The sequence below is a fragment of the Denticeps clupeoides genome, chromosome 4 (genome assembly GCF_900700375.1).
Source record: "Denticeps clupeoides chromosome 4, fDenClu1.1, whole genome shotgun sequence".
Taxonomy (NCBI): domain Eukaryota; kingdom Metazoa; phylum Chordata; class Actinopteri; order Clupeiformes; family Denticipitidae; genus Denticeps; species Denticeps clupeoides.
This window is the reverse complement of record NC_041710.1, coordinates 13,786,339-13,811,843: the sequence shown is the minus strand read 5'-3', so window position 1 is coordinate 13,811,843 and position 25,505 is coordinate 13,786,339. Positions and strand designations below refer to the sequence as shown.

The 25,505-nt window shown below is 40.9% G+C and overlaps 2 protein-coding genes across 3 annotated transcripts; both read left to right on the top strand.

The window, feature by feature from the left end:
- Positions 1-161: 161 nt before the first annotated feature.
- On the top strand, positions 162-6,157 carry LOC114788664 (retinol-binding protein 1-like). The gene is made up of 4 exons (XM_028977464.1): positions 162-318; positions 799-977; positions 4,172-4,273; positions 5,687-6,157. The coding sequence occupies exons 1-4, from the start codon at positions 246-248 to the stop codon at positions 5,738-5,740; spliced, it is 408 nt and encodes a 135-aa protein (XP_028833297.1). The 5' UTR covers positions 162-245; the 3' UTR covers positions 5,741-6,157.
- Positions 6,158-11,630: 5,473 nt separating this feature from the next.
- Positions 11,631-24,262, top strand: LOC114788149 (COPI coat complex subunit beta 2). Of its 2 annotated transcripts, none has more exons than XM_028976399.1 (22): positions 11,631-11,785; positions 12,189-12,326; positions 12,501-12,587; positions 12,685-12,811; positions 13,211-13,359; positions 13,447-13,593; positions 14,049-14,148; positions 14,265-14,407; positions 14,525-14,724; positions 15,327-15,437; positions 15,882-15,970; positions 16,336-16,442; positions 16,581-16,724; positions 18,285-18,415; positions 20,940-21,147; positions 21,257-21,367; positions 21,497-21,711; positions 22,013-22,105; positions 22,196-22,379; positions 22,658-22,729; positions 22,816-22,959; positions 23,837-24,262. In XM_028976399.1, the coding sequence occupies exons 1-22, from the start codon at positions 11,783-11,785 to the stop codon at positions 23,930-23,932; spliced, it is 2,799 nt and encodes a 932-aa protein (XP_028832232.1). In that variant the 5' UTR covers positions 11,631-11,782; the 3' UTR covers positions 23,933-24,262. The 2 variants fall into 2 exon arrangements, with proteins under 2 accessions (XP_028832232.1, XP_028832231.1); XM_028976398.1 differs by having other exon boundaries at positions 22,813-22,959.
- Positions 24,263-25,505: the final 1,243 nt, after the last annotated feature.

The window sequence follows — 25,505 nt, the reverse complement described above, 5'->3', positions numbered from 1 at the left end:
GAAGTGAGCTTGCTGCCCAACAGCAAGTAAATGGTTGCCAAGTGGGAGGTGGTGCTGATGGAGGACTGCTTGCAAGCATGCAAAATTTCAAATGGGTGGGTGGAGGGGTAGAGAGAGTAATCCGATTAAAGTGTTGCTGGATAAAGTTGGAGGTTCTGAAAGTGCCATGTATTACGGTAGCGAGACTGGATGTAGGATCCTCTTTCCTCTCTGGGCTTAAGGAAAACGCCACCACTTTTCCCACCATGCCTGCTGACTATAATGGGGTCTGGAAAATGATCTTAAATGAGAACTTTGAGGAGTACTTGAAGGCTCTTGGTGAGGTTTTGTCTGTCTGTCTGTTGTAGGTCTGGATCCACAATTTTCCATGTTTCTAAAATACCATGGAAAGCAAATTGTCGTTTAAATTTAAAAAACGAGGTACATCTTTGTAATTATTTTGCAGAATGGATGTTCAACAGAATCCTCTTTTTCCCTCGTCATGTCTCCCAAAACGTATGACAGAAAAGAGCAGAGTGGTTTTATAGAATTTAATGTTTAGCGCAGTACATTGTAGCCTTTCACATGCCGGACAGATTATGCGCTCTTGTTCTGAGTAGCAGAATCATTCAAAGAGACCCAAATGAATGCTCCCTCCAGATTTTAATGTAATCATGATTTGTGCTGCTAGGCTTAGTGGATGAAAGTGGTTTTATTTGCATTTCTTTTTTTAGTCCAGTCAACTCCCAGTGTCTTTATTGGCATATTGTCTGAAATCATAACGCTTTGTTCATATATTGCTTATACTCATGCCGGCAGATGTCAATGTAGCTGTCAGAAAAATCGCCACACTGCTGAAGCCCGACAAAGACATCGCGCACAACGGGAACCACTTCATCATCAAGACCATCAGTGCCTTCAGAAGCTACAACATGGAATTTGAAGTTGGTAAAGAGTTTGAGGAGGACTTGGCCGGGGTTGATGACCGGAAATGCATGGTCAGTGTGTGGTGGCATCACATTTTAAATCCAGTTCAGGATTTCTCATTAGGCTGTTACCAAATGATTATCTGGATGTATGGACAAGTGGGTGGGGGGGGGAATCCTGGTCCTTCTCATGATTATGTAGTCATGGCTCTTCGTTGTTCTGATGTTAGGGTAGGGTGCTAGTAGCCTAGTGGGTAACACACTCACTAGGGGTGTAACGATATGCCCAGGTCACGATACAGTACGTATCTCGATACTGGGTTCACGAGACGATATGTATCACGATATTTTGAACAAAAGTGAAAAATGAAACTGAAATTTAAATAACAGATTTATTTCAAAAACATTAACAAATTTCAATATTTTTTTTTTTGTTGTACATACAATACACATTTCAAGGTTTCATAAAAAAAACTTCTGTATTCAAAATAACAACTGAATATCTCGTTCTGTCACTGAAAAAATGGTTGAATTTAACATGAACTGAAAATTAAAGATACCTCAGACAGAACTTCTTAAAGCAGTAAAAATGCGATCTCAAGCATCTTTTGCTTCTCCGTGAGCACAGCTGTGGCTGTGGCACTGCGGTGAAAGAAAGCTACGACTTTTCTTACGCGACCAAGCAATCGACTGACGCGAGGCACATTTAAACCTGCTTGCGACGTGACGACCCGGCTTCTCTCACTGCCACCTCCATGTTGCGTGCGTTGTCAGTAACAACTGCAGTACTACGAGGAGCCCTATCAAGCTCCCACTCGTGTACAGCCGCTTTTAAAACTTCGGCCATGTTAGGCCCAGTGTGCGACTCAAAAAGCGGGCGAGTCTGAAGCACGAAACTTTTCATTTCCCACTCCGTGGTAATAACATGCGCCGTGATTTGTAATATAGCTCTGACAAGCCCGCGAGGTCCACCCGTCAGTTGTAATCGCCACATTCTCAGCTTTTTTCACACCGTCGACCACCTTTGCCTTAGCTTCACGGTACAGCGCTGGAACTACCTCTTTTTTTAAATGGCACATCATATTCGAAGTGTTTGACGCTGTGTTTGGCATCCTTGTTTTACAGTGTTGACAAAAAGTTTGTGTTTTGTCTGTAATTTTTTTTTTTACCGTCGTCCTGTCGCGTGACTGGAAAACCAGACGATGGAAGAAGAAGACGGGGCATCTTCAATTTCACTTTCACTTCATGTTGCCCTACTAATGTTCAAGCGATTTCTGCGGCTGCGATGAAAGCACACGCGACGCTGTTGCAGAGTAGGTCGCGTCGGCAGCTCAACCAATAGGATTAAAATGACGTCATATCGTGAACGTATTGTACTGCGATATATTGTTACACCCCTAACACTCACCTATGATCCAGAAGACCCAGGTTCAAATCCCACTTACTACCATTGTGTCCCTGAGCAAGTCACGGTGCACACAGTGAAATTTGTCCTCAGCATTTAACCCATCACCCGGAGTGAGCAGTGGGCAGCCATGACAGGCGCCCAGGTAGCAGTGTGTGGGGACGGTGCTTTGCTCAGTGGCCCCTAGGCGGATCGGGATTTGAGCCGGCAACCTTCTGATTACGGGGCCGCATCCTTAACCACTAGGCCACCACTGCCTCTAAGTTGCTCCAGGGGACTGTCCCTGTAACTTCTGATAAATGCTGTAAATGTAAAAAGGTTAGTAACCTATAAACTAAATTTACATTTATGGCATTTATCAGATGCCCTTTTTTCAGAGAGACTTACAGGGCCAGTCCCCCAACCCTACTGAAGTCGGGGTTTGATTCAAGACATCTATAATCAGGTCCATAACCATTTGTCTTATTTGAGCACTGTGAGTAAATTGAGCACCAACTATCTCATATTAATTATTAATAACTTTATTCATTTTACTTCGACCAATAGCAAAGAACCGCCTCAAATCTCTCAAGTGGTTATATTGCATTATATTGAATTTACGCAAAATAAACAATAACCTATAGAATCTACCCATTAAATATAAGGTAATATTTTTAATTGTGTTTGAATTACAAAGGATATTTGGAGTGAAAAATACCTAAAATAAACAGTCATAAGTCATACTAGATAAAATCTACCTAATGTTACTGAGTAACTAACAGCTATCATCAACCACACCATGTAGATAGCCTCCACCTTGGCAACACCGAATTATATATTGGTCTGCATTTATGGTTCCCTCTCTCTATTTGGCATTACTTGAACTTAAGAAATTCCAGTAAAACAGTCCACAGTATCCTGAAGCAAAATTTTGAACTGCATTTGGCCATGTTTTTATGTTGAGGCCATCCTAAAAGCTCTTAATCTGTTTGAAGTTGAGGAAGTTTGCATAAGGTCTTCCTGAATTACACTGTTTCGTTGCATTTAATCGTTTAGAATGAGAAACAGCTATGCGGATGCCAACGTAGATATCCATAAGAAGAAAAACTAATGTACCAGTATCATTAGCTTTGCCGGTTCAAAAGGAAATTACTGGTGCCGTTCAGACGGTGACCTTGGTTAATGACCCCAGCCCGGCTATGATGAGTCTTTCTCCCCCTCTCTAATCACAACGAGAAATTTAGTGCAATTTAGTGTAAATTACACCAGAGTCAGTGTTTTTTTGGAATCTAGACATTTACACAACCCACTGCTCCCTGTCAGAGTGGCGAGTGACAAAGCTGAGCGAGCGACTATGCTGCAGATGGGCACCAGGGCCGCCCGTGTCTAAAGGGCACCCTTTGTTCGGCCAAGTGAAATGGCCTGTGAAATTTTCAGACGAGTTTTAGCTAACGACTTGCGTGGCACCAGCTTGGCGCCCAGAAGAAAGCCCCCTCGCGCAAACAGTTCTTTAATTAAATGTGTCTGCACTTCAAAAAAAATAATAAACTACACACATACACTCAACACCACACCATACAAATTAGTGAGGAAGCACAGTGTCATTTTCCCTTCTTCTCAGTTTCCTCTGGCCCCTCTGTAGCATGTAATTGAAAGTGCGAATCTCATTTACTCTCTTCTTTGTTTTGAATCTGTGTGAAGGTCCGTACATAACTTTTAATGTGTGTGCATATGTGGGTTTATTTGTGTGTGTGTGTGTGTGTGTGTGTGTGTGTGTGTGTGTGTGTGTGTGTGTGTGTGTTACACCTTTTTTCCATTTCTTTCCTTTTTTTTTATTGGATTGCAAGTTATTACCTGTCACTTCCTCTGTCCTCGGTTGCAGACCACCATCTCATGGGACGACGATAAGCTAGTGTGTGTGCAGAGGGGGGAGAAGCAGAACCGAGGCTGGACTCACTGGATAGACGGAGACGAGCTACATTTGGTGAGAGCCCTGCATCTACACCCCATTTGCATGCGTTACGTTGCATGCATGCAGAACACGTACTCTGTCTAATATAATGATACTTAAGTACTCTGCAGAAAGTAAATTTAAAGTTCTCATTTTTCTAATTTTCTTTTTGTTTTATTATCTCCACATGTTTTTCTTTTTATTTGCCATGTAAAGTGCCTATACAAGCATATTACCCCAAATGGGACATTTAAGGAGACAATATTATCTTATGTCTTTTCCATATAGCTTGTTTTGTAATTGGATGACTAGCATTAGTGCAACCAAGTGAATCAAAACCACTTCTACTCTATTTGGAGCAGTTATGTAGAGGTCAGATGCATTTAGGAAAAGTAAGTTCAAAATGAATGCCAAGCAAATCTATCCTCCGAAGATTCGAGTGAGTTCATTTATGTTCTTGGGATGCTTGCGCTTAATTATTTTTCCATTGTTTCCATTGGCTGATTGCAGTGCTTGGATCACAGCGTGTACTGGTGGTCGTGATGTGCATCATTTATCCCAGAACAGCAGTTAGCAGCATGCTTCAGCATGCCAACTAATGCAATGACTAGCGCGCATTTTACATTACAGTTATAGCTGCAGCATGACCGTAATGACTGTTATAGCACTGTAAAGGCTGTATTAGTACCACATGATGTATTGAATGATAGCAGCAGATGTTTGTCATCAGCCTATTTGGAAGACCATGCATTTCCAGGGCGATCACCTTGGGACCAGTAAACCGGAGGGCATTCTGCAGGATGGGATATGAGAAGCATTGGCCAAAGCAGCTGCATGGTGAATGGTGGCCAGAACTTTGGCCACTTTGCTAGGTGGACTGCAAATGGTGGCTATCCAGAAGTGTGCCATATACGTCACGCAAAATAATGCTATATGCATTCTGTGGTTTATTATTTTGAGTACCTTACACTCATGCCCACCAAACAACTCATAGAGGCATGGCCTCCTTTAGAGCTTTGTAGGTATGTTGTGATGTTTGCTGCTGATCTTTAGAGTCCTTTTTAGTGAGGGTTCCACCAGTCTGAGGAATTTTGTTCTCCTAGCGTTTCCCGAATAATCTTTGCAGTATGGTTTATCTTCTTGCAAGATTTCACTGCCATTGCGGATGTTGTTTAGAAATGCTGGTCTTCCCTCCCCAGTTTTTTTTTTTTTAATATCTTGATCACTTTTGGAATGTGCTATCCACTGAACACTCACACTCACCAACTGACTCTTCACATGCAGCCTCTATATCCCACCCATTAAGAGGTACCATTTTCATGAGGTAATCAGTGTCTTTCATTTCAACTATCAGTGGTTTAAAGGTTGGGTCTGATACGAGTTTATGGGATCTTGCAGCTTTATAAATATTGGAGTAAAAAGTTAAGAACTGACTTTGATCTGCAGGAACTGAGAGTGGAGTCAGTGGTGGCCAAGCAAGTCTACAAGAAGTCCTCCTAAACTCAACTCAACTGAAAAATCAGGAGACCAACACTGACATTTTCTTTTCCCTCATCCATCCGAAACACAGCTCTACCTGTCCCAATGTGAAAAATAAATTCTGTCATGAGATAGACGAGAGCTGCTTTACTCCAGAAATATTATAGTTTTCCACCCATAAGCATGAGGACTGTTTCTCGTGACTTTATAAAACATGACACCCCTCCACATAGCTGCATCCAGCTTATGCTTTCATCTTTGATTGCTCGACATCCATGCCCAGCAAAATGCAGGTTGACAGTTTCTCTTTTGAGAGAATGAGAACAAAAAGAAGAAGCGTTCCGATCTCCTTCCCTCGCTCTACATTCTATAGTGGTTGACAGCTCTGTTTTATCCTCGATTTACTGAAAGCATGCTATCAATAAAGAATCAAAATCACACTTGTGTGCCTTTGTGTTACTTACGTTTTCATATGAGAGTATTAACAGTGCTTTGTAGCGACAGGGTGTCAGTTCAGCACTGACTAGCACTGATTTAGACTGATTTAGACTGAAGAAGTTTGTACACTTTTATAGCTACTGAAGGTGGCACATCTGACAAGTGTCACTGAGACAAAGGGAGGTGTAAAAGACAGCAGTTCAATAACAGAGTCAAAAACACAGGAAAAGATTTACATGGGAGTGCAAAAGAGTGCGGCCTGATCTGATGTGAGACAACTCAGAGTGTTTAGCACAGTTCAGTTTAGCTGTTTTTAAGTGTGGTGTGTGATTCACAGGATCTGACATTCATTCTGCTATCTTGGTGCCCTGTTTGAGATCAGACTGAAGTGAGCTGGTCTGTCATGCAGCATATGATCTAACCTTAAATGTTGACAGAAGACTGTATGTAGCGAGCTGTGGAGGTCTAGACAGTGAGAAAGTAGGGTATTGAACAAGATACATGAGGCCAATGAAGACAGACCCAGTAGGATGGACACGAATCACTATGCTGAGTTGCAGATTCTGTCTGAAATGGTTTAGTTGTAGTATGCTGGGACTTGGTCTTTCGTATGCTGAGTGGGACCAGGAGTAACATTGTCTATTAATCAAGTCTTCGTAAACTGCCATAAACAAATTCAGTAAGTTATAACTGCAAGTTTTTATTCTTATTGATAATTTGTGAACTTGCCTACATATTTCGGGGGGAAAAATCTAAATGAGAAACATTTCTTTACTAGAGTCTTCACTTCATTTACTTTCCTGAGAAGGTGAGAGCCAAACTGATGAAACAATCTATTTATATAAACTGGATCAAGGAATAGTCCCTTGTGTAGTTTCTCATGAGAAGGATGAATGTTCTAATATCTAACGGCACCATCCGTTCATAAGGCTTTTTATGTAACCCAATATCTCTGAGGCTTCTTTTCATTGGATTTAAACTATAACAAACAAATGTTGACGATGTGTTAAATAACATTTCTGAAAAATGAGATATCGTTTTGAATCAGTGCATGCAACTGTGATTATTGCACATTAGTGTGACCTTGGTAACGGCTACCTCATCACATTGTCAGTGGCGGCCTGCTTGTGCATTCTGCACAAATTTAAAAACTACCATTGAGGAAACGTGACAAATATGAAAGCTTTGCTTCCACTGGTGCCCATTCGGATCCTTCCAAGAATGCAGAGGTTGTGGCATGATAGATGTTACAGTATATTTCATCCCTTTCAAAAAGGACAATGGTTATATTGTGTTAAAGAAACAGCTAGACAATGCATAACCTTGATATTTGCCACTTGTATCCATTATTTCTGTAAGATTTTTTAAAAGCTTCAATGGTTCAAATGCGACATTTTTAATCGGAATGGTCTTCTTGTAGGAAAATCAATGCGATCTCTAAGCGCAGACCTTATCTGCTCCTCAGGATTCAATGATTTCACTGAGCAGTAAACTGCTGGTTTATTATTATGGCTTATAAATGCTTACAGCAATTTGTTCATTGATTTGGTTGGCTGCTTACCAGTGAAAATACAAGGATGGTTTGTCAGCATGACAGGAAAAGATGGAAAAGGGCCTGCGAACCTCTGTTGTAGACAGTGTACACTGCACTGGCAATAATTACCTCATTTGACCTCAAAGGGCAGACATCCACAACACAGACCATCACCTCAGCCTGAGATGGGGAAGATTAGGAGTGACATTTCAGTCCAACCGTGCCCAAAATCACATCAGAGATTTTTCTTTTGCTGTATTTTCAGCTCTCTTAGACCTCCTTTTTTTGTCTCTTTCACAGTCTAAGATCACTGATATGCTACTGTTTCCAAAAATGTCTACATAACTTAAAAAAAAAATATATATATATATATATATACACACACACACACACACACACACACACACACACACACACGGTGCACTTTAGATGCTGTGAGTGACAATTACTTGATGAAGAGGAAGAGAATTAGAGAGTTGAATATTTTCCATGAAATCCGGTTGCCCACTCGGACTTAAAAATCCATAGAAATCCTGCCCAGTAGTTACATCTATGTGATTGCTTTTGATGGACCAGATTGTCTTGGTGTCAAAAGTATAATCGTCTTCTGCAATTTTCTTGTCAACAGTAGACAGTCAGCATTCGTGATTACAGTGTTTATCTGCTTCCAAAATATGAGGACAAATGTGACTTTGACTTGGAAGAAAATTTAAATGGGTTGATGTTCAGTGTGCACAGCTGTATTAGTGGCACATCAGTCAGTCAGCCAGCTTTCAGCCAGCTAAAACTATCCTCTGGTCCATAAATGTCCAGCACTACAAGCAAGTGGCTGTGTGCTTGTGTGTTTGCTGTTAAAAATCTTTCTCATCCCTAATATTTCTTATGTGATGTGCAGTCAACATGTGTTTGAAATATCACAAAAGGCCTATCACTCATGTCTGCAGTCTGTTTTTGGTGTAAACTGAACAAAACAGCTGACAAATCCAACCCTTGCAGACTGAAATTATTTCAGAGATAATTCTTATTGCATCATATAAATCTGGATTTATGGCACGGTGAGTTTCAGCTCAGCTCCTGTGGAGCCCTCAGGCAGCACAATTCCCTGCTGCAGCATATTGTGAGCACATTGTGTGCATTTCTAAAATGCTGTGTCATACAGTAAAGGTTTTTTTTTTAAGTAACTGATGAAATGTCCAAAATACTCCTTCACAGGTGTAGTACAGTTGGAGAGGGCGGTTGTAAGGGAGCTGGATGCTTGAGAAGATGCGAAAACAACAAAATAATATGATTTTCCAAAAGGCTTTGGTGTATAAATGTGCAAACCAGAAAAAGTAAGTATGGTTTCTTCCAGGGGCTTCTTACATTATTATTTTAGCAATTCCCTGCAGTTATACAACAGCCATCAGAGATGCTTTGTTCCCTTCAGAAACCAGAATAGATCCAAAAGGCACAATTAGCTCACATTCTGAGAATCTGTTTCTCTCCGCTACTCTCTCTCTCTCTCTTCTTCACTTGAATTATTCATGTCACTTTCACATTTTAATTGTTAGAATGTATGGCCTAAATAGGGGATCATGAACGTATGCAAAGGCTCTATATAGTTACAGTCCTCTTTGTTCGTTTCCCCTCTATGTGTTAAGCTGGAGTCTTCAAAATGTGATTATGATGATGAAGACTTTGAGCTCTGAGTGAAGCAGCCGACTGCAAGAATCAAACAGTCTCAAGCTCCATCAGATGGTTAAGTAAATTTGCACAGAGGCCACTTACATAGCTCAATATTCTCCCTCCTGAGAAATATGCCAGCTTTATGTGTGTCTACTTTTTATTGTCAAAGAAGCAGTGAAAAAAAGATTTAAAAAAAAAGAAGTGTTAAAGTGTCTGACTTTCTGTATTACCATTACCACACTTTTGACAATGTATGCAGATTATAATGTATAAAAGACAGTAGTAGGATCTGCAATAGTGATAACCTAGTTATTTGATGTCCTATGACAATTAGCTATGCACATGTATAAAATCCAATATTGTTTAATTTGTCAAATATCGATTAAGTTAAAAAATAGTTTGATATTTTTTCTACAAAATGAAAATCTGTGTTTATTTGTGAGGAAATAGGGAATGACAGATAAATCGAGGAATAGGGGTTTTTGGTTTGGCTTTTCGCCGACAGATGTTTCTGGTCACAATTTGTCACCGTCAAGGTCACTTTGCAATTATTTAAATTCCCCTGAGACTCTATGGTCAAAGAGCCTGTGGGCTAGAGATTTTGCCGAAGTCATCACATTTAACAGTCCTGCCAGAGACCACAATGGTCTCATGTGTCCTCACACAGTGTAGCCAGAAGGGCAAGAAGACCAGCAGAGGACAGAACACATGGGGGAAGACAAATTAAGTTCTCAGACATCATGCATTTTCATTGTGTTTTCAATGTATGATTTACAGAAGCAAATTAAAATGATGTGAATTCAATAGTCATGGATTCTTGTTTCTCTTTGTGTGTGTGTGAGATTTGAAACGTCTATTTAAATGTCAGCACTCTGTTTTAAGGGGACAATGTTCAACATCACACCATTCATGTTCATGTCACTACTAGACACTCGGAAAATTTAATAGAAACAGTGACCGTGGTGGCATCAGATGGCCTTTCCAAGTCAAGAGCGCCGGTGTTGTGGCGCCCCCTACTGGTATATTTTACCAAAACGTCTGCCTTCAGAGCTCCCTCACTCTCTCTCTCTCTCTCTCGCTGTCTATTTCTAAATAACTATTAGGACGCCATCTTTCAAAACAAATTTCAAGTCAATACCAGTGGAGGACAGTAAATTCAATTCCTTTTTACGAATGAGTGATTACATGGTGAAATAACTGTTGTATAAATTGTTCTTGTCTTATAACCATGGACCACTTAGTAATTAATTGTTTTTTACATGCAAACTGTTCGCTGAATGTCGGTATTCAGTGCAGCAGCGTGTAAAAGTGCAGACAATCAAAGCAACTTATTATTATTCCTCCTTATAATAAAATACATATTAACAGTGTATTATAAGAAAGGATTTTTTGTAATGGCACCTAATGTTATTATGTCAGTCAACTTTATTGTCATCTCATCATATACAAGTACACAGAGAGACAAGATTGCTAAGCTTCAGGGATTCACATGGTGCAAAAAGACAAAAAGACAAATGGAATAACACCCAACAAAAAACATGACAAAGGACATTGTGCACCGACCCATAATATAGTGCAGGTTGAGACAAACTAGACAGACCAGGCAGGCAAGTGGCAGCAATATGACAATATAGCAGTGTATGGATATATTTATAAATTTAGTGTATATAATATATGATATACTATGATAATAATAATAATAATAGTAGTAGTAGTAGTAGTAGTGTTGATATAACATGATAGTATGACGTCTAGTTGAGAAATATATTTGCTGTTAATGAGACTCTTCAAAAATCTGTTAAAAGATTGTTTTGTCAAGAGTTGCAGTCTTTTCACATAAAATTAGTTGATTTAGCAAAACGTTATGACCTCACAGGTTTAAAAACCCCAACTAATACCATTGTGTCCACTGAGTTTCTCCAGGGGGGGGGACAGTCCCTGTAACTACTCGTTGTAAGTTGCTCTGAAAAAAAGGGCATATGATAAATGCCATAAAAGCAAATCACTCTGGAAAAGGGTGTCTGATAAATGCTATAAATGTAAATAATACATTGCTGTACTTTTGGTACTTTAATGCATTCGAAAGCGTTATTTTACTCGAGTGGTATTTTACCGCGAGGACTAAAACTCTACCTCGTGTGTCTGCTCTGCACTACCGATTGATGTAAACGGAATATAATGCTGATATAATGCTGATATAATGCTGATATAATGCTCCACGGATGACCTCCACGCCCCCCCCGGAACACGTCATCACTTCCTGGGCCACGCGAGCCCCGTTTCAGGAAGTTCCACGTCACGTTTAGCTGCTCCGCGAAAGAGAGGAAGAACGAGAGAGAGAAAAATCGGCCAGCGGAGCGAAGCAGCCTGCGGAGGTGAAGGACCAGTCGTCAGGCTAAAAGGAGACCAGCTCCGACCCGGACATCATGGTGAGGGACGCGGTTCGGAGTGGCCTTTATACAGCGCGCGGCAGCTGCGGGTTGTTCTTTATAAAAAGCCACTGGCGGCCTTAGCTCGCCAGGCTAGCTGCAGCCAGCCATGACTACGTGTCCGTCTTCGGCTGCTACAGGGATGTTTTGTACGACGCGTGGAAAGTTATTCTGCTTCGTTCGTGGTTGCTGATGTTTATTTGCGTGTGAAATTCATTTTGGCGTTCAACTTGCCTCTTGTGCTATGCGGCTAGCGGGTTGCTGAACGTAACGCTAGCATCTTCGGCTAGTTTGGATATTTGTGTACCCATGGATGGGGTTTTCCTCGTCGCTTTTGCTGTCAGTCTGAACGTCACATCCATTAGTGGTAAATCGTGTTGGTAAATTGACATGTGTCCCACAGCCTCTCAGGCTAGACATCAAGCGCAAGCTGACTGCCCGGTCAGACCGTGTCAAGAGCGTGGACCTCCATCCCACGGAGCCATGGATGCTGGCCAGCTTGTACAACGGCAGTGTCTGTGTGTGGAACCACGAAACCCAAGTCAGTGCCTGTTTTATTCTTCATGTGATGCAAAAGCATGCATACTTATCCCTCTTCTTTCTAATATATATATTTTCTTTTACTTTTCTTATAGTGTCCATGCATATGCTTTAAAGCGACGCTTTCTTTCATAGTAATGGCAATCGAATAATAAATATAAATGTTGCCTTACAGACCCTGGTAAAAACCTTTGAGGTGTGTGATTTGCCGGTGAGAGCCTCCAAATTTGTGGCCCGGAAAAATTGGGTCATCACAGGAGCGGTAAGTGTATTAAATATGAACATGAACTTTAATACTGGGTGCAAATTGTTGAGTAGTATTAGCAACTATACATTGTGTATTGTATTGTGCATTTTAGGATGACATGCAGATCCGTGTGTTTAACTACAATACACTGGAGAGGGTCCATATGTTTGAGGCCCACTCTGACTATATCCGCTGCATTGCAGTGCATCCCACACAGCCCTACATTCTCACAAGCAGTGGTACGTCTGAAGTGATACGGTTTTCAGTGCTGTGCGTTATTTCATTTCATGTTTAACCTCTATGCACCTAGCAAAAACTTTTAATGGTTTGCAAAAAGAGCATGAATGAGTACTGTTTTATTTATGCCATTCTGTTTATTTCTATTATGGGTAAGCGATATGGCCCATAAAATAATATCTTGATAATTCAGAGTAGTCTGATAATGATAAATTTGGCGATATAACAAAATATGCTTGTTAATCATTTGACAACATAAACATAACAGACTACCTATAAATAATTTCTAATAAATATTACAATGGTTATATTGCAATGACTTTATTTAGTAAAGCATTCAGTCTTGGACAATAAAACATGACCCACCTCTAATTTGTCATTTTCATTATATTTTTGTCTAGATGACATGCTCATAAAGCTTTGGGACTGGGAAAAGAAGTGGACATGCAGTCAGGTGTTTGAAGGTCATACACACTACGTCATGCAGATTGTCATCAACCCTAAAGACAACAACCAGTTTGCCAGTGCCTCTCTGGACAGAACCATCAAGGTAGTTTATTTTAATGTTGTTAGTTAGATCAATGAATACGAATGTGACATGGAATGGTATGACACTGTCTGACCTTTGCATATTAAGGTGTGGCAACTGGGCTCCTCTTCCCCCAACTTCACTTTGGAAGGCCACGAGAAGGGTGTGAACTGCATAGATTATTACAGTGGAGGAGACAAACCTTACCTGATTTCTGGAGCTGATGACAGGCTGGTAAAGATCTGGGATTACCAGGTAAGGATGCCACCTTATCAACAAAAATCCACTGAACCATATAATTAAAAATCTGTCTAAAGTACACATTCATTGATTATAGTAATGGTCCACCGTCAAAAGAACAGTAGAAAAGTTATACCATATTATTAAAATCTGCACAAATGATCATAAATGTTTGAACAGTAGTGTAAATCAAATACAGCACAGAATATCAAAATATCAGTATACAGAAGTTAAATAAAAAAAACTTATAACTGTGTGATACAAACATTTAAGCAGGTAAATTCATTAAGATGAGTCTGTATAGAGGAGGTCTACAGTATTATATATTATTAAGAACAAAGTGTTCACATGGCTGAGACTGACCACCCTGCCAGTCTGTTTTTGTGGGTAGCATGAACTTCTCATAGGTAGATAAAGCACTACATTTTACTACTTATCTATACAAAGTTGCATCTTTAATTTCTCCACAGAATAAAACGTGTGTTCAAACCTTGGAGGGACATGCCCAAAATGTATCCTGTGTAAGCTTCCACCCTGAGCTGCCAATCATAATCACGGGTTCAGAAGATGGTGAGTTTCCAAAATTCTAAAGCATCATCACAGGACAGGATATTCACTAAATATCAGACACGTGATTTCGAATACAATGTTCCAAATTGTTTAAGCCTCTTTCCCCTCCTTTCCAGGCACAGTCCGTATCTGGCACTCCAGCACCTATCGGCTGGAGAGCACGCTGAATTATGGCATGGAGCGTGTGTGGTGTGTCTCTGGCCTGCGAGGCTCCAACAATGTGGCACTCGGCTATGACGAGGGAAGCATCATAATAAAGGTGATTGATTTGTTCTCACATTTTATACCTCATTTGCTCGTTAATAAAAACCGCAATGATGATAATATTATTATTAGTCAAATCTAATCTGTCTCTCTGTTGTGTTGTCTTGTATAGCTGGGCCGTGAGGAGCCAGCCATGTCTATGGACACCAATGGAAAGATCATCTGGGCCAAGCATTCAGAGGTGCAACAGGCCAACCTGAAAGCCATGGGAGATGCAGAGATTAAAGACGGGGAAAGGCTCCCGCTGGCTGTGAAAGACATGGGCAGCTGTGAAATCTACCCACAGACCATCCAACACAACCCTAATGGCAGGTAAGTGGAACATGCATTAAAACCAGCAAAAATAATTTTAAAAAATCGTAAACACACACGCTCAGATATGGAAAATAACTACAACCACAGTATGCATTCAAATCATAGTAACCATAGCTTAAAATTAACAACATTTACAAATGTTTTCAAAATAACTTATACCCAAAAGTAAACTTAAGCCCAGTCTATGTGTGAGTGTTTTTGTCTAAAATGGTCTAAAACGGTTATTATCTAAAATTTGTCTTTTCCGCGTAAATGGGCTTTTTTTCTGTGAAAATGCTGACTTGTTAGTGCAACCTGACCTATAATGCCAGACACGTCATACATACAACAATGGCGGATAACACGTTAGGGTTAGCGCCACTTACAGGTGTGCATGGGGGTTAAAACAGCATTTGGGCTGTTCTCTACTTCTCAGTATGGGTGACAACATTTCAGATAACACCCCCATGTGGATGCTTTTTTAGAAACTAAAACCCATTTAAGAGAAAAGTGACCTTTCATGGCTGCTCACTAAGGTAATGTGTTAAATGCAGAGGACACAATGGCAATCACTTCACTCTCACTTTTTCACTAACGTCACTGCTTTCAATTGTGTTTAGGTTTGTAGTGGTGTGTGGTGATGGAGAGTACATCATCTACACAGCCATGGCTTTGAGAAACAAGAGTTTTGGATCTGCCCAGGAGTTTGTCTGGGCACACGACTCTTCAGAGTGAGTCCACCTTTCGACACACTCCAACACAATTATTTATTCGCATGTTTTCCATTCTTCAGTGTATTTAATAAGTGCTGCAGGCAGAAAATAATGTCTGGATTCTGAGTTATGAAATTAATAGCAAACGTTGTGCGATAAAGAGTTTGACTGGGCCAAGTTCTTGACAGGAAGTGAACAGGGTTACTTTTTGAGTCTGTAACAAATTGATTGTTACATCGATTTAAATTGAAAAGCAAGAAGTGTGAGTAAGTGAGTAATTATAATTTGTTTAGTTCCTTAATCGAGCTAATCTTGTGCATGTTTTATTCTGCTGTCTCTTAATCAATAACTATTGATCCCTGGCATTTCACTCCACATTCAACGTGAAATTTGTAGAGGCGTGCAGCCAGAGTAAACTCAGGACTGAATTTGGGTATTGACACATGCCCTTCTCTTCAACAGGTATGCAATTCGGGAGTCCAACAGCATTGTGAAGATCTTCAAGAACTTTAAAGAGAAGAAGTCCTTTAAGCCAGACTTTGGTGCTGAAGGTACAATGCTCTTACAAGGCCCCCTAGGGAGATTCTTGTTGCATTCATCTAGAGTGCCATTGTTTCAGCACCCAAACACCTCACAGGGTTCATCACTGTAAGCCTTTTTAAGAATACTTGATCCTGTATTTTGGTCAAACCAATGCAAATGATTAGATCAGATTCTCAGGTGCTAAACTTGTTCACTGAATGAGGCAAATGTTTATTGTTTATCTAACCTACATTTACAATTATAATAACTACATACACATATTAATGAGGGCGATTATTCTAGTCAGCATTACATTATTACATACATTGAATGCAAGGGCTTATCTTATGTAGACACAGATTTGTGTGATAATCCAATTTTGTATGTTTTTCAGGCATCTATGGTGGATTTTTGTTGGGTGTACGTTCCATGAACGGCTTAGCCTTCTACGACTGGGAGAACACAGAACTGATACGGCGTATTGAGATCCAGCCCAAACACGTGAGTGAAACAGCTGTGAAACACAAAATAACTGAGTTACACACACCAAGCTGTTACAGTCGTCAACATTACTACACCATTCCCAGCACTGAAATGTGACCGGTACTCCTCCTCCTTCCTGTCCTTTTCTATGCACAGATTTTCTGGTCTGACTCTGGTGAGCTGGTCTGCATTGCCACAGAGGAATCTTTCTTTATCCTGCGCTACCTGTCTGAGAAGGTTGCCGCCTCCCAGGAGTCTAATGAGGGTGTGACCGAGGACGGAATTGAGGACGCTTTTGAGGTGAGTCAATCATGTGGGATTTTGGGGCTTGAAAATTACTAAGGTAATATATTGTAGGAAGTGTTTTCATTTTACTTTTAAAATTACTTTGACTGTTTTCGAGGAGGATGGTTGAGATTTGTTTAGGGAACAAAATATTTATTTATTTGTTGCAATGCACAGTAAGACAACAGCCAGCAAGTTGACGGAACCACCCAAACCAGAACCAGGGCTTATTTTTTATACGTTGCTCTTGTCTTTGTTCATGCATTATCAACACATCTGGGCCCAGAAGGTAGTTGCATATGTGTGTCTGTGTGTAGTCCAATTGTATTTAGGTGCGCAGCATGTACCACTAATTCAAATGTGCTTGACGCTTGTCTTAAAGGTCCCCTGACATGAAAAAATTGATCTTGGTGATCCCCTAATAATGACTGGTTCTGAAATTCTGAAGTCTCTTTCCGAAATTCAATCTTGGTGCAGAATTACAGCCACTTTTAGCCAGTCACACAATGAGTTTTCCCCAGGATGCATAATTTCTTTGTTTGTAGCTTTACATGCTAATGAGGAGGAGAGTGGCCTATAGAAGGCATTCATAGGAAATGACGTAATCAACACCAGTCACCAACTACAATGTTGGGCTCAGACAGGAAGTAGTGTCTGCGTTTTTCCAGAAAAAAATGTTTCTTCAGAGTCTCATGTGACAGATCTGCTCATTCCAGATCTGACCGTCAAAGCACCTATTGCCATTTCTAGCCACTGCAGGACAATAGTTAAAATGTTAAAAATAGTCAAATGTTAAATCTCACTCACAAGGTGAAATTTTCATTACAGGGGACCTTTTAAGATTTAGGTTCGATCCCAGGATCTGTGTAAGGCAACTAAGTGATAAGGAGTAGAGGCACTCCTAAGTGTGTGCGTGCTTAGGTACTCAAAGGTGTATAACAATGTAGTTTTAGAAATGTATTATGAATTAAACCATGTATCAATTGTGTAATAGGGCTCAAAAATACTGCATGCATATATATATGTGTGTGTGTGTGTGTGTGTGTGTGTGTGTGTGTGTGTGTGTGTGTGTGTGTGTGTGTGTGTGTGTCTCTCTCTCTCTCATATTTTTATGGACTATTAGTGGACTGTTAGACTATTATAAATCATGGCAAAGACTTTATATTATATTTTTCAAATGCCCAGCCATTGTCTTTTGAGTTGGCAATAGTTATGAAAATAATAACCCTACTTGAAACAGTTCATAGACCGGTATTGTTCACCCAGCTGTGACAGCTGGGCATTCTCTGGGTCATCCCATGCCTCCCCATTATTTACTTTCCTGATTATTCGATCTTGCTGGGCTCTTGAGGGAGAATCAAGATAAGACTACAATACCTAGGCCTTGTAAATGCGTTGGGTGATCTCATTGCAGGTTCAGGTTAGACTTCGTATAGGCGTTAAGGGCCCACAAATATACAATAATATAGACATGTCTCAAAACCTTGTTATACAGCTATGGTCATCCTGTCATAATGGGAAGGAAGATCACCTGACCTTTTATCTTTACAACTTTTTGTTTTTAATGCTGCTCAGGTCCTAGGGGAAATTCAAGAGATTGTGAAGACTGGTCTGTGGGTGGGAGACTGCTTCATCTACACCAGCTCTGTGAACAGGCTCAACTATTATGTTGGTGGAGAAATTGTCACCATTGCCCATTTGGACAGGTACAAAACACAGATTACATTAAAAACATTTGAAAGACTTATCCGAAGTGACTTGCATAAGATCTTTGTGTGGTATAAATAATATGCAATATAAATTTGGGAGAGGTGAATGTGAAGTGATTGTGAAACACTGCAGCAGAGCACACAACGAAATGTGTCCTCTGCTTTTAGTGAGCAGTGGGCAGCTGAGAAAGGCTCCCTGAAAGGCGGTCCAGGATTTGATCCGGCAACCTTCTGATTAAAGAGTCCATTTCCTTAGGCCTTTTTAACATACCAGCCTACCGCAGGAATATCGCTCCTTGCACGAGCAGGGTTTTGGCAGATCCTTAAAGTCCTAAATTTGCATTTCCAATTAATCAGGCCTTAAATATAATCGATTTATATCTTGAATTCAAAGTCTTAAAAATTCCATCAACATGAGTATTTTGCGATGAGAGAGGATAACACACTGAATCTCGTTTACACTAACGTCGCCAGTGCATACCGGGTGGAGCCCCGCCCCCATCTTGTTTTGAGTGCACTGACTGGCAAATGTTTTGGGAGACTGCAACCAACGGCGACAACCCCATCAACTTGGAGGAGTACATCAGTGAACAGCTACATCGGCAAATCCACTGATGACATTACTGTCCATCTCGGTCCAGGACAAAACAAGAAGCTGTGTATGACTATAGAGGTATGTGTTCTGCTCAAAGCTTGAGACTCCGCCTTCAGGAATGGTGACAAGGTGGCCCTAAGATCAGCCATTAGAGCAGCAAAGCGAGCACACAGGCAGAAAATTCACATCCTCTTCCAGGACAGCGGTGACAGGGCATCCAGGTCGTCACAAACTATAGGATTACAACCTCTGCCTGTGACAGTGACCCCTCCCTATCAGATGCACTGAATGACTTATACGCTGAGTTCGACACACACAGCGAGGAAATCCAGTCCTCCTTCCAGTGATCAAGTGCTGTGTCAAACCACGGCGGACGTGAGGACATCTTTGCATAGTTAAGTCACGAAAGGCTGTTGGACCAGGCAACATCCCCGGAAGAGTGCTCAGAGAATGTGCAGACGTTTTCACCAAATTTTCATCATCTCACTGAGCACCGTCGTTGTTTCTACATGTCTCAAGGCCACCGCCATCATGCCCATGCCGAAGAAGTCTTCAGTATCATGTCTCAATGACTTCCATCCCGTTGCACTTATCATGATGAAGTGCTTCGAGAGGCTGGTTAGGAAATATATGAAGACCCTGCTGCCCTCCACCCTGGACCCACTGCAATTCGCCTATTGTCCAAAATGGTCACTCCACAGACTATGCCATGTGACCCTCACCCACCTGGACAATACGCAAGAATGCTGTTCATAGACTTCAGTTCAACATTCAACACCATCATTCCTCATCACCTGGCTGAGAAGCTGAGCCTGCTGGGCCTGATCTTGCACTTCCTGACTGAGAGACCTCAGTCCGTCTGGATCGGGAACAGCATCAACAGCACCATCACACTGAGCACTGGAGCTCCTCAGGGCTGCATGCTCAGTCCAATGCTGTTCACGGCCCAGCTCCAACCACATAGTCAGACTGGTGTAAGGTCAACAATCTGTTTCTGAACATGGACAAAAGGAAGGAGATGATTGCTGACTTCAGAAGACAGCAGAGGGGCCACTCTCCACTGAACATCGACGGATCTTGTGTAGAGATAGTCAAGAACACAAAGTTCCTCAGTGTTCATCTAGAGAAGAAGCTCTCCTGGAATCTCAACACCAGCTTAACAGCCTAGAAAGCCCAGCAGCGTCTCTACCTCCTGTGGAGCCTGAGAAAATCTCCCACCACCCATCCTCACCACCTTCTATAGAGGGAATCTTGAGAGCATTCTGACCAGCTGCATCACTTTCTTTCTTGCTGCATCCGGAAAGCTACCAGCATTGTGAAGGATTCTACACACCCCTTGCATGCACTCTTCACCCTCCTACTGAGGGTGGTGAAGCATTCGGGCCCTCACTGCCTAATTCTGCAACACTTCATCCCACAAGCCAACAGACAACTGAACCCTCAGACACGCACTCGCTCTACCTCTGTTATATTGTAGTATTATCTATCTGTAATATTATCCATTAATGCACCTTTCCATTTTGCACAGCAATATTTGCACTATTTTACTTTGCACATTGATTATTCATTTCACATGTTTAGCGCTGGCTGTCTGTCTCCTTGTTTTTGTTAATTGTTACTCTTGCACTGCCCGTGTCTCCTGTTTGCACTTTATGTATCCCAAGTTGTCTGTGTTGCACACGTGCACTTTGCCAGTATGTAACTTTGTCTAATCATTCAAATGTTGCATGTAGCACCAGATTCCGGAGTGACGTTATTTCGCTTCACTAAGTACTGTCTAACACGTATATAGCTGAAATGACTATAAAGCTCAACTTCACTTCAACTTAATGTTCCCAGCGCAGTTCTCAGGGTAGGGAACCATGTACGCATTCTTTCTACAAACTGCTGTGCATACTCAACCCCTGGTACAATGTGTGTGTTCAGGACCATGTATCTGCTGGGCTACATTCCTAAAGATGACCGACTCTACCTGGGTGATAAGGAGCTGAACATTGTCAGTTACTCCTTGCTGGTGTCTGTGCTTGAGTACCAGACAGCTGTGATGCGCCGTGACTTCGGCATGGCTGACAAAGTGCTGCCCACCATCCCCAAAGAGCAGAGGACACGAGTTGCCCACTTCCTGGAGAAACAGGTAGAGCAACTCTGCACAACCCTGGAATACTGCGGACTGGTGTGTACTTTGATACTAGAACCAGGTTTAACTCTGTTTGTGTGTGTGTGTGTGTGTGTCCATCGTACAGGGCTTTAAACAACAGGCCCTGGCTGTGTCCACTGACCCAGAGCACAGGTTCGAGTTGGCCCTGCAGCTGGGAGAGCTGAAGATCGCCTATCAGCTTGCGGTGGAGGCAGAGGTAAGTTCAGGTTTTCGATATATAGCCAATCAAAGAGTATAACAGATTACAATTACGTAATTATGAAGAAAAATGGGTAGAATTGCTGGGGTGAAAGGTTATCATATTTTCTCGCTATTTTTCCTTCAGTCGGAGCACAAATGGAAGCAGCTTGCAGAGTTGGCCATCAGTAAGTGCCAGTTTGGGCTGGCGCAGGAGTGTCTCCACCACGCCCAGGACTATGGTGGCCTTCTGCTGCTGGCCACAGCCTCGGGCAACGCCTCTATGGTGGGCAAGCTGGCAGAAGGTGCCGAGCGTGATGGGAAGAATAATGTGGCATTCATGACTTACTTCCTGCAGGGAAAGTAAGTGGGAAATTAATAGAATTCATCAAGTATCCAAGCATCAGGCTTAGTCCACACCCTGCTTGGTTCAGACAGTACAGAATGTTTTAAAAGGTACTTTGAGGTGTGTGGTTTGTATTTTGTCAGGTTCTTTGATTTCTAATGGGCTCAGTCTTTATAGCTCTCTTAGCCAGTGCACATTTTTATGTTATCTTTTATGTTGGGCAATGAGTCCAGACGAGAATGGAATGGTTCAGGAATTGAGAGGATGTATGAATTTGACCACTGCTCATTTTAATCTTTCAATGTTTCTCTCATTCAGATTGGACCAGTGTCTGGAGCTCCTGATTAGAACCAACCGCCTGCCGGAGGCTGCCTTCCTCGCCCGCACTTACCTCCCCAGCCAAGTGTCCAGGTACAGCGCAGTCTGTAGCTGTGTTGCTGTAAAAGGTCAACTTCATTCAGATATCAACCTTTTTTTTTTTTTTTTTTTTTTTTTTTGCAGAGTGGTAAAGTTATGGAGAGAGAGCCTGGCCAAGGTGAATCAGAAGGCTGCGGAGTCTCTGGCTGACCCCACAGAGTATGAGAATCTGTTCCCCGGCCTGCGGGAAGCTTTTGTGGCTGAGCAGTATCTCAAAGAGACCTGCCTTGGCCAGAGCAGACCTGCTACTGACTACCCGCTGGTCACGGTGAGCTCTTGCTTCTGAGTGTCTTCTCATAAATTCATAGTCAGCAGTTGTTTTCGTAATTATTTTCAATGATTATGCACTAGACTTTTTTTTTTTTTATGTATATGTATGTGTTTCCTCCCGTTTCATTTTGCACCGGGGGCTTCCATGAAAGTAACTTTTTCAGAATGTGGTGTATTTGAAACTCAAACCCTAGAAGCTTGGAGTTTGCTAGATTACAAATTTGATTAACTTGACGTTTTGCATATATAAGAATATGTATATGGCTGTCTCCACAGCCCAATGAGGAAAGAAATGTTCTGGAGGAGGCCAGTGGTTATGAGTTGAAGGGAACCCCTGTATCGCTACAGGTATAACTGCAACATACACACTGGTACACACGCAAAGTGCAGTAAAACCGTGTTTACACACCGTTGTACCATTGTGTGTTCAGCAGCCTGAACCAGTGAAGGAGACCCCAGCCCCTGTGGAGGAACCTGTAACAGCTCCTGTGTCAGCAGCAGCTACTGTTTTGACACCCGTTACTCATGACGTGCAGGAACCGACCTCCAGTACAGCAGCAGAGAAGCCCTCAGACAAGGTGTGTTAAATAATTACATCAATGCATTTCAGACAATACACTCACTCTTCAATAGCTGCATCCAACAGGAAGTGAGAATCTGGATTGTTTAATTTTCTCACAGTTGAAACAAGGATCCTAGACCCTTCACTCCAAATTTGAGCTGTATGTAGAGCACAGGTTCAATATGCTAAATTGCAAAATTTTCTTGAATGCGTGGATGGTCTTGAAATGGCAAGCTGACAAATGTACATGTTAATTTTGGCAAATTTATAAATTACACTAAACATTGATTAATCAAGATGAAACTTCACAGAAATATTCAGTCTCACACCATATTCATATATGAATTGACACATTGGTATAGCGCCACCAACTGGCAAGAGAGAAAGTACCAGTTTGCATTTTCTATTGTTGTGTTCAAACACAGTTCATCAGATTAACATAAAATGTGGTCAGAACATGTTCCTTATGAAGTGCTTATAAGAAATTATTGATATGTTGAACACTTTCTTGCCCATTTCAAATCCGTTGATTTTGGAGCAAACTGTTTTTTTATCCTGTAGGGAAAACAATTTAACCTACATATCCCAAATACAATCTGAACAAATTTCCGATTCACATCCATTTGCTAAAATGCATGAAAAATATAGTTTTTTTTGTTTACATTGCCTTTGTTCATATATTGTTTTCTGAATAAAAAAAATGCGCCAATACGTCTACTATATTGAATATACTACTATATAATACTATATGTTTATAGCAGTCAGTTTTATGTAAGCTTACCTGTTTAATAATAACCCTTTTCTCAGAAAAGCGTGTTTACACTGTACACAGGACCTGTTATACTTTGTTTACTTGTAAAAATTGCATACATTTTTGCTTCTCCATGCCTTAGACTCTGGATGAGCTGGAAGATGATCTGGACAACATGGAGCTGGATGACATTGACACCACGGATGTGAATTTGGATGATGACTTCTTAGAAGACTAACGAATCTGTCCAGATCACAAGTGTAATGTTTATTTAAGACCAAACTTCTTTTGTATATGTACTTAAATTGTTTTAGACCTGCACGGAAAACCGCAGAGGTGTGCGAGCCAACATGGAGATCCGTCTCAGTCATTAAATGATTTGATGGAGGGGGGTTTATTCCTCCAGAATTTTTTGTATGAATGAACATGTTAACTTGCCTTTCACAAGTTATCCTGTGTCCTGAAATGTACTTTTCCATATCAACATATGTTCTGTCCTTTATGAGTCATTGTCTGTTATCGCTGAGGGGAGAATCAATAAAGTTGTAAAGTATATGGATTGACTTAGTTTCAGTCTCTGAGCAACGTTCATTTCGCTTGCTGAACACTAGATGGCACCTTTAACCTTTATTTTTTTAGTCTATAGCCTTTTTTGTGTGTAGGGAGGGCATAAAGTATTAAATTATCTAATGTCCTATCCATCATGCGATGCTCTTATTAACTGATTAGAACCATTGACCAAATAGAGCTGGAACTATTTTTCTTTTTTAAGGGCCAGAAGAATTGCACAATTAATGCCTTGGAGTCATATGAAATTTGTTTAAGTGTCTTATGTGTGAAAGAATTAAAGTGTTGGAAAATATCTGAAATATCCCTTTAAAGTTTTAATAGTACCCTTAGAAAAATCAGGAAGTTGCCTAAGATCTTCTACATCTGATGTTTTCAGTTAGGGATGAGTGTTCCATATTATCACAATTTTTCTGCATGTATGCTCTATAATATAAGAAAGTAAAACAACAGTTTTTTTTTCCAGTGTGTGATTAGCAAGCTTGTATAATTCTTATGGAGTAAGTGTGACGATACAGTGCATTTCTGCCATAACAGCCAAATTTATTAATCAAATCAGCCAAATTTATTGCAGATAAATAGGATAAGCATGCAAATGATTATTGATGCTATATTAGGATTAGAAAATTGAAATTTGTGATAGAGAATGTTCATATGTTTTATTCTTATTATCTCAGTCTAAAAACATACTCATGAAAAAACATGCTGGCATGCTGTAATGTTCCAGTGTTCATTCTCCCGATTTTACAGCTTGAACTGTTAAAATGATTACTGCTGTATTTTAATAGATCACATGTTTTTGGTTTTTCTTCCAAATGCCATTATGATTTTCAGAATGTTAAAAAACGCTTCTCTTTAAGAAGTACACTTAACATAGCTACAATATGTGTACACGTTGACATAATAGGTTTTGTGATTATTATTTATAATTTTTTTATTCAGTAATAAAGGATGAAAGTGCCTCTTTAGAAAGTCAGCAGACGGTCAAGAATCACTAGTAGAGTCGCACCTGCGCTGTGTAATTGGTTTTATCTCAATTTAGGGAAAAGACTCAACCAAGGCGTGAGAGCCGTGCAACCAATCAAAAAACTAAGATAAGACAGCTGAATGACATTCTGGCCAATAGCGTCAGGTTTCCAAAAAGCAATTCCTGTTTCAGCGTGAAGAATGAATATCGGCCTCACCCTGCCAAGTTCTGCCGGAGACCTTTGCCTGCACGCCGCACACTACATTTAATCTACTCG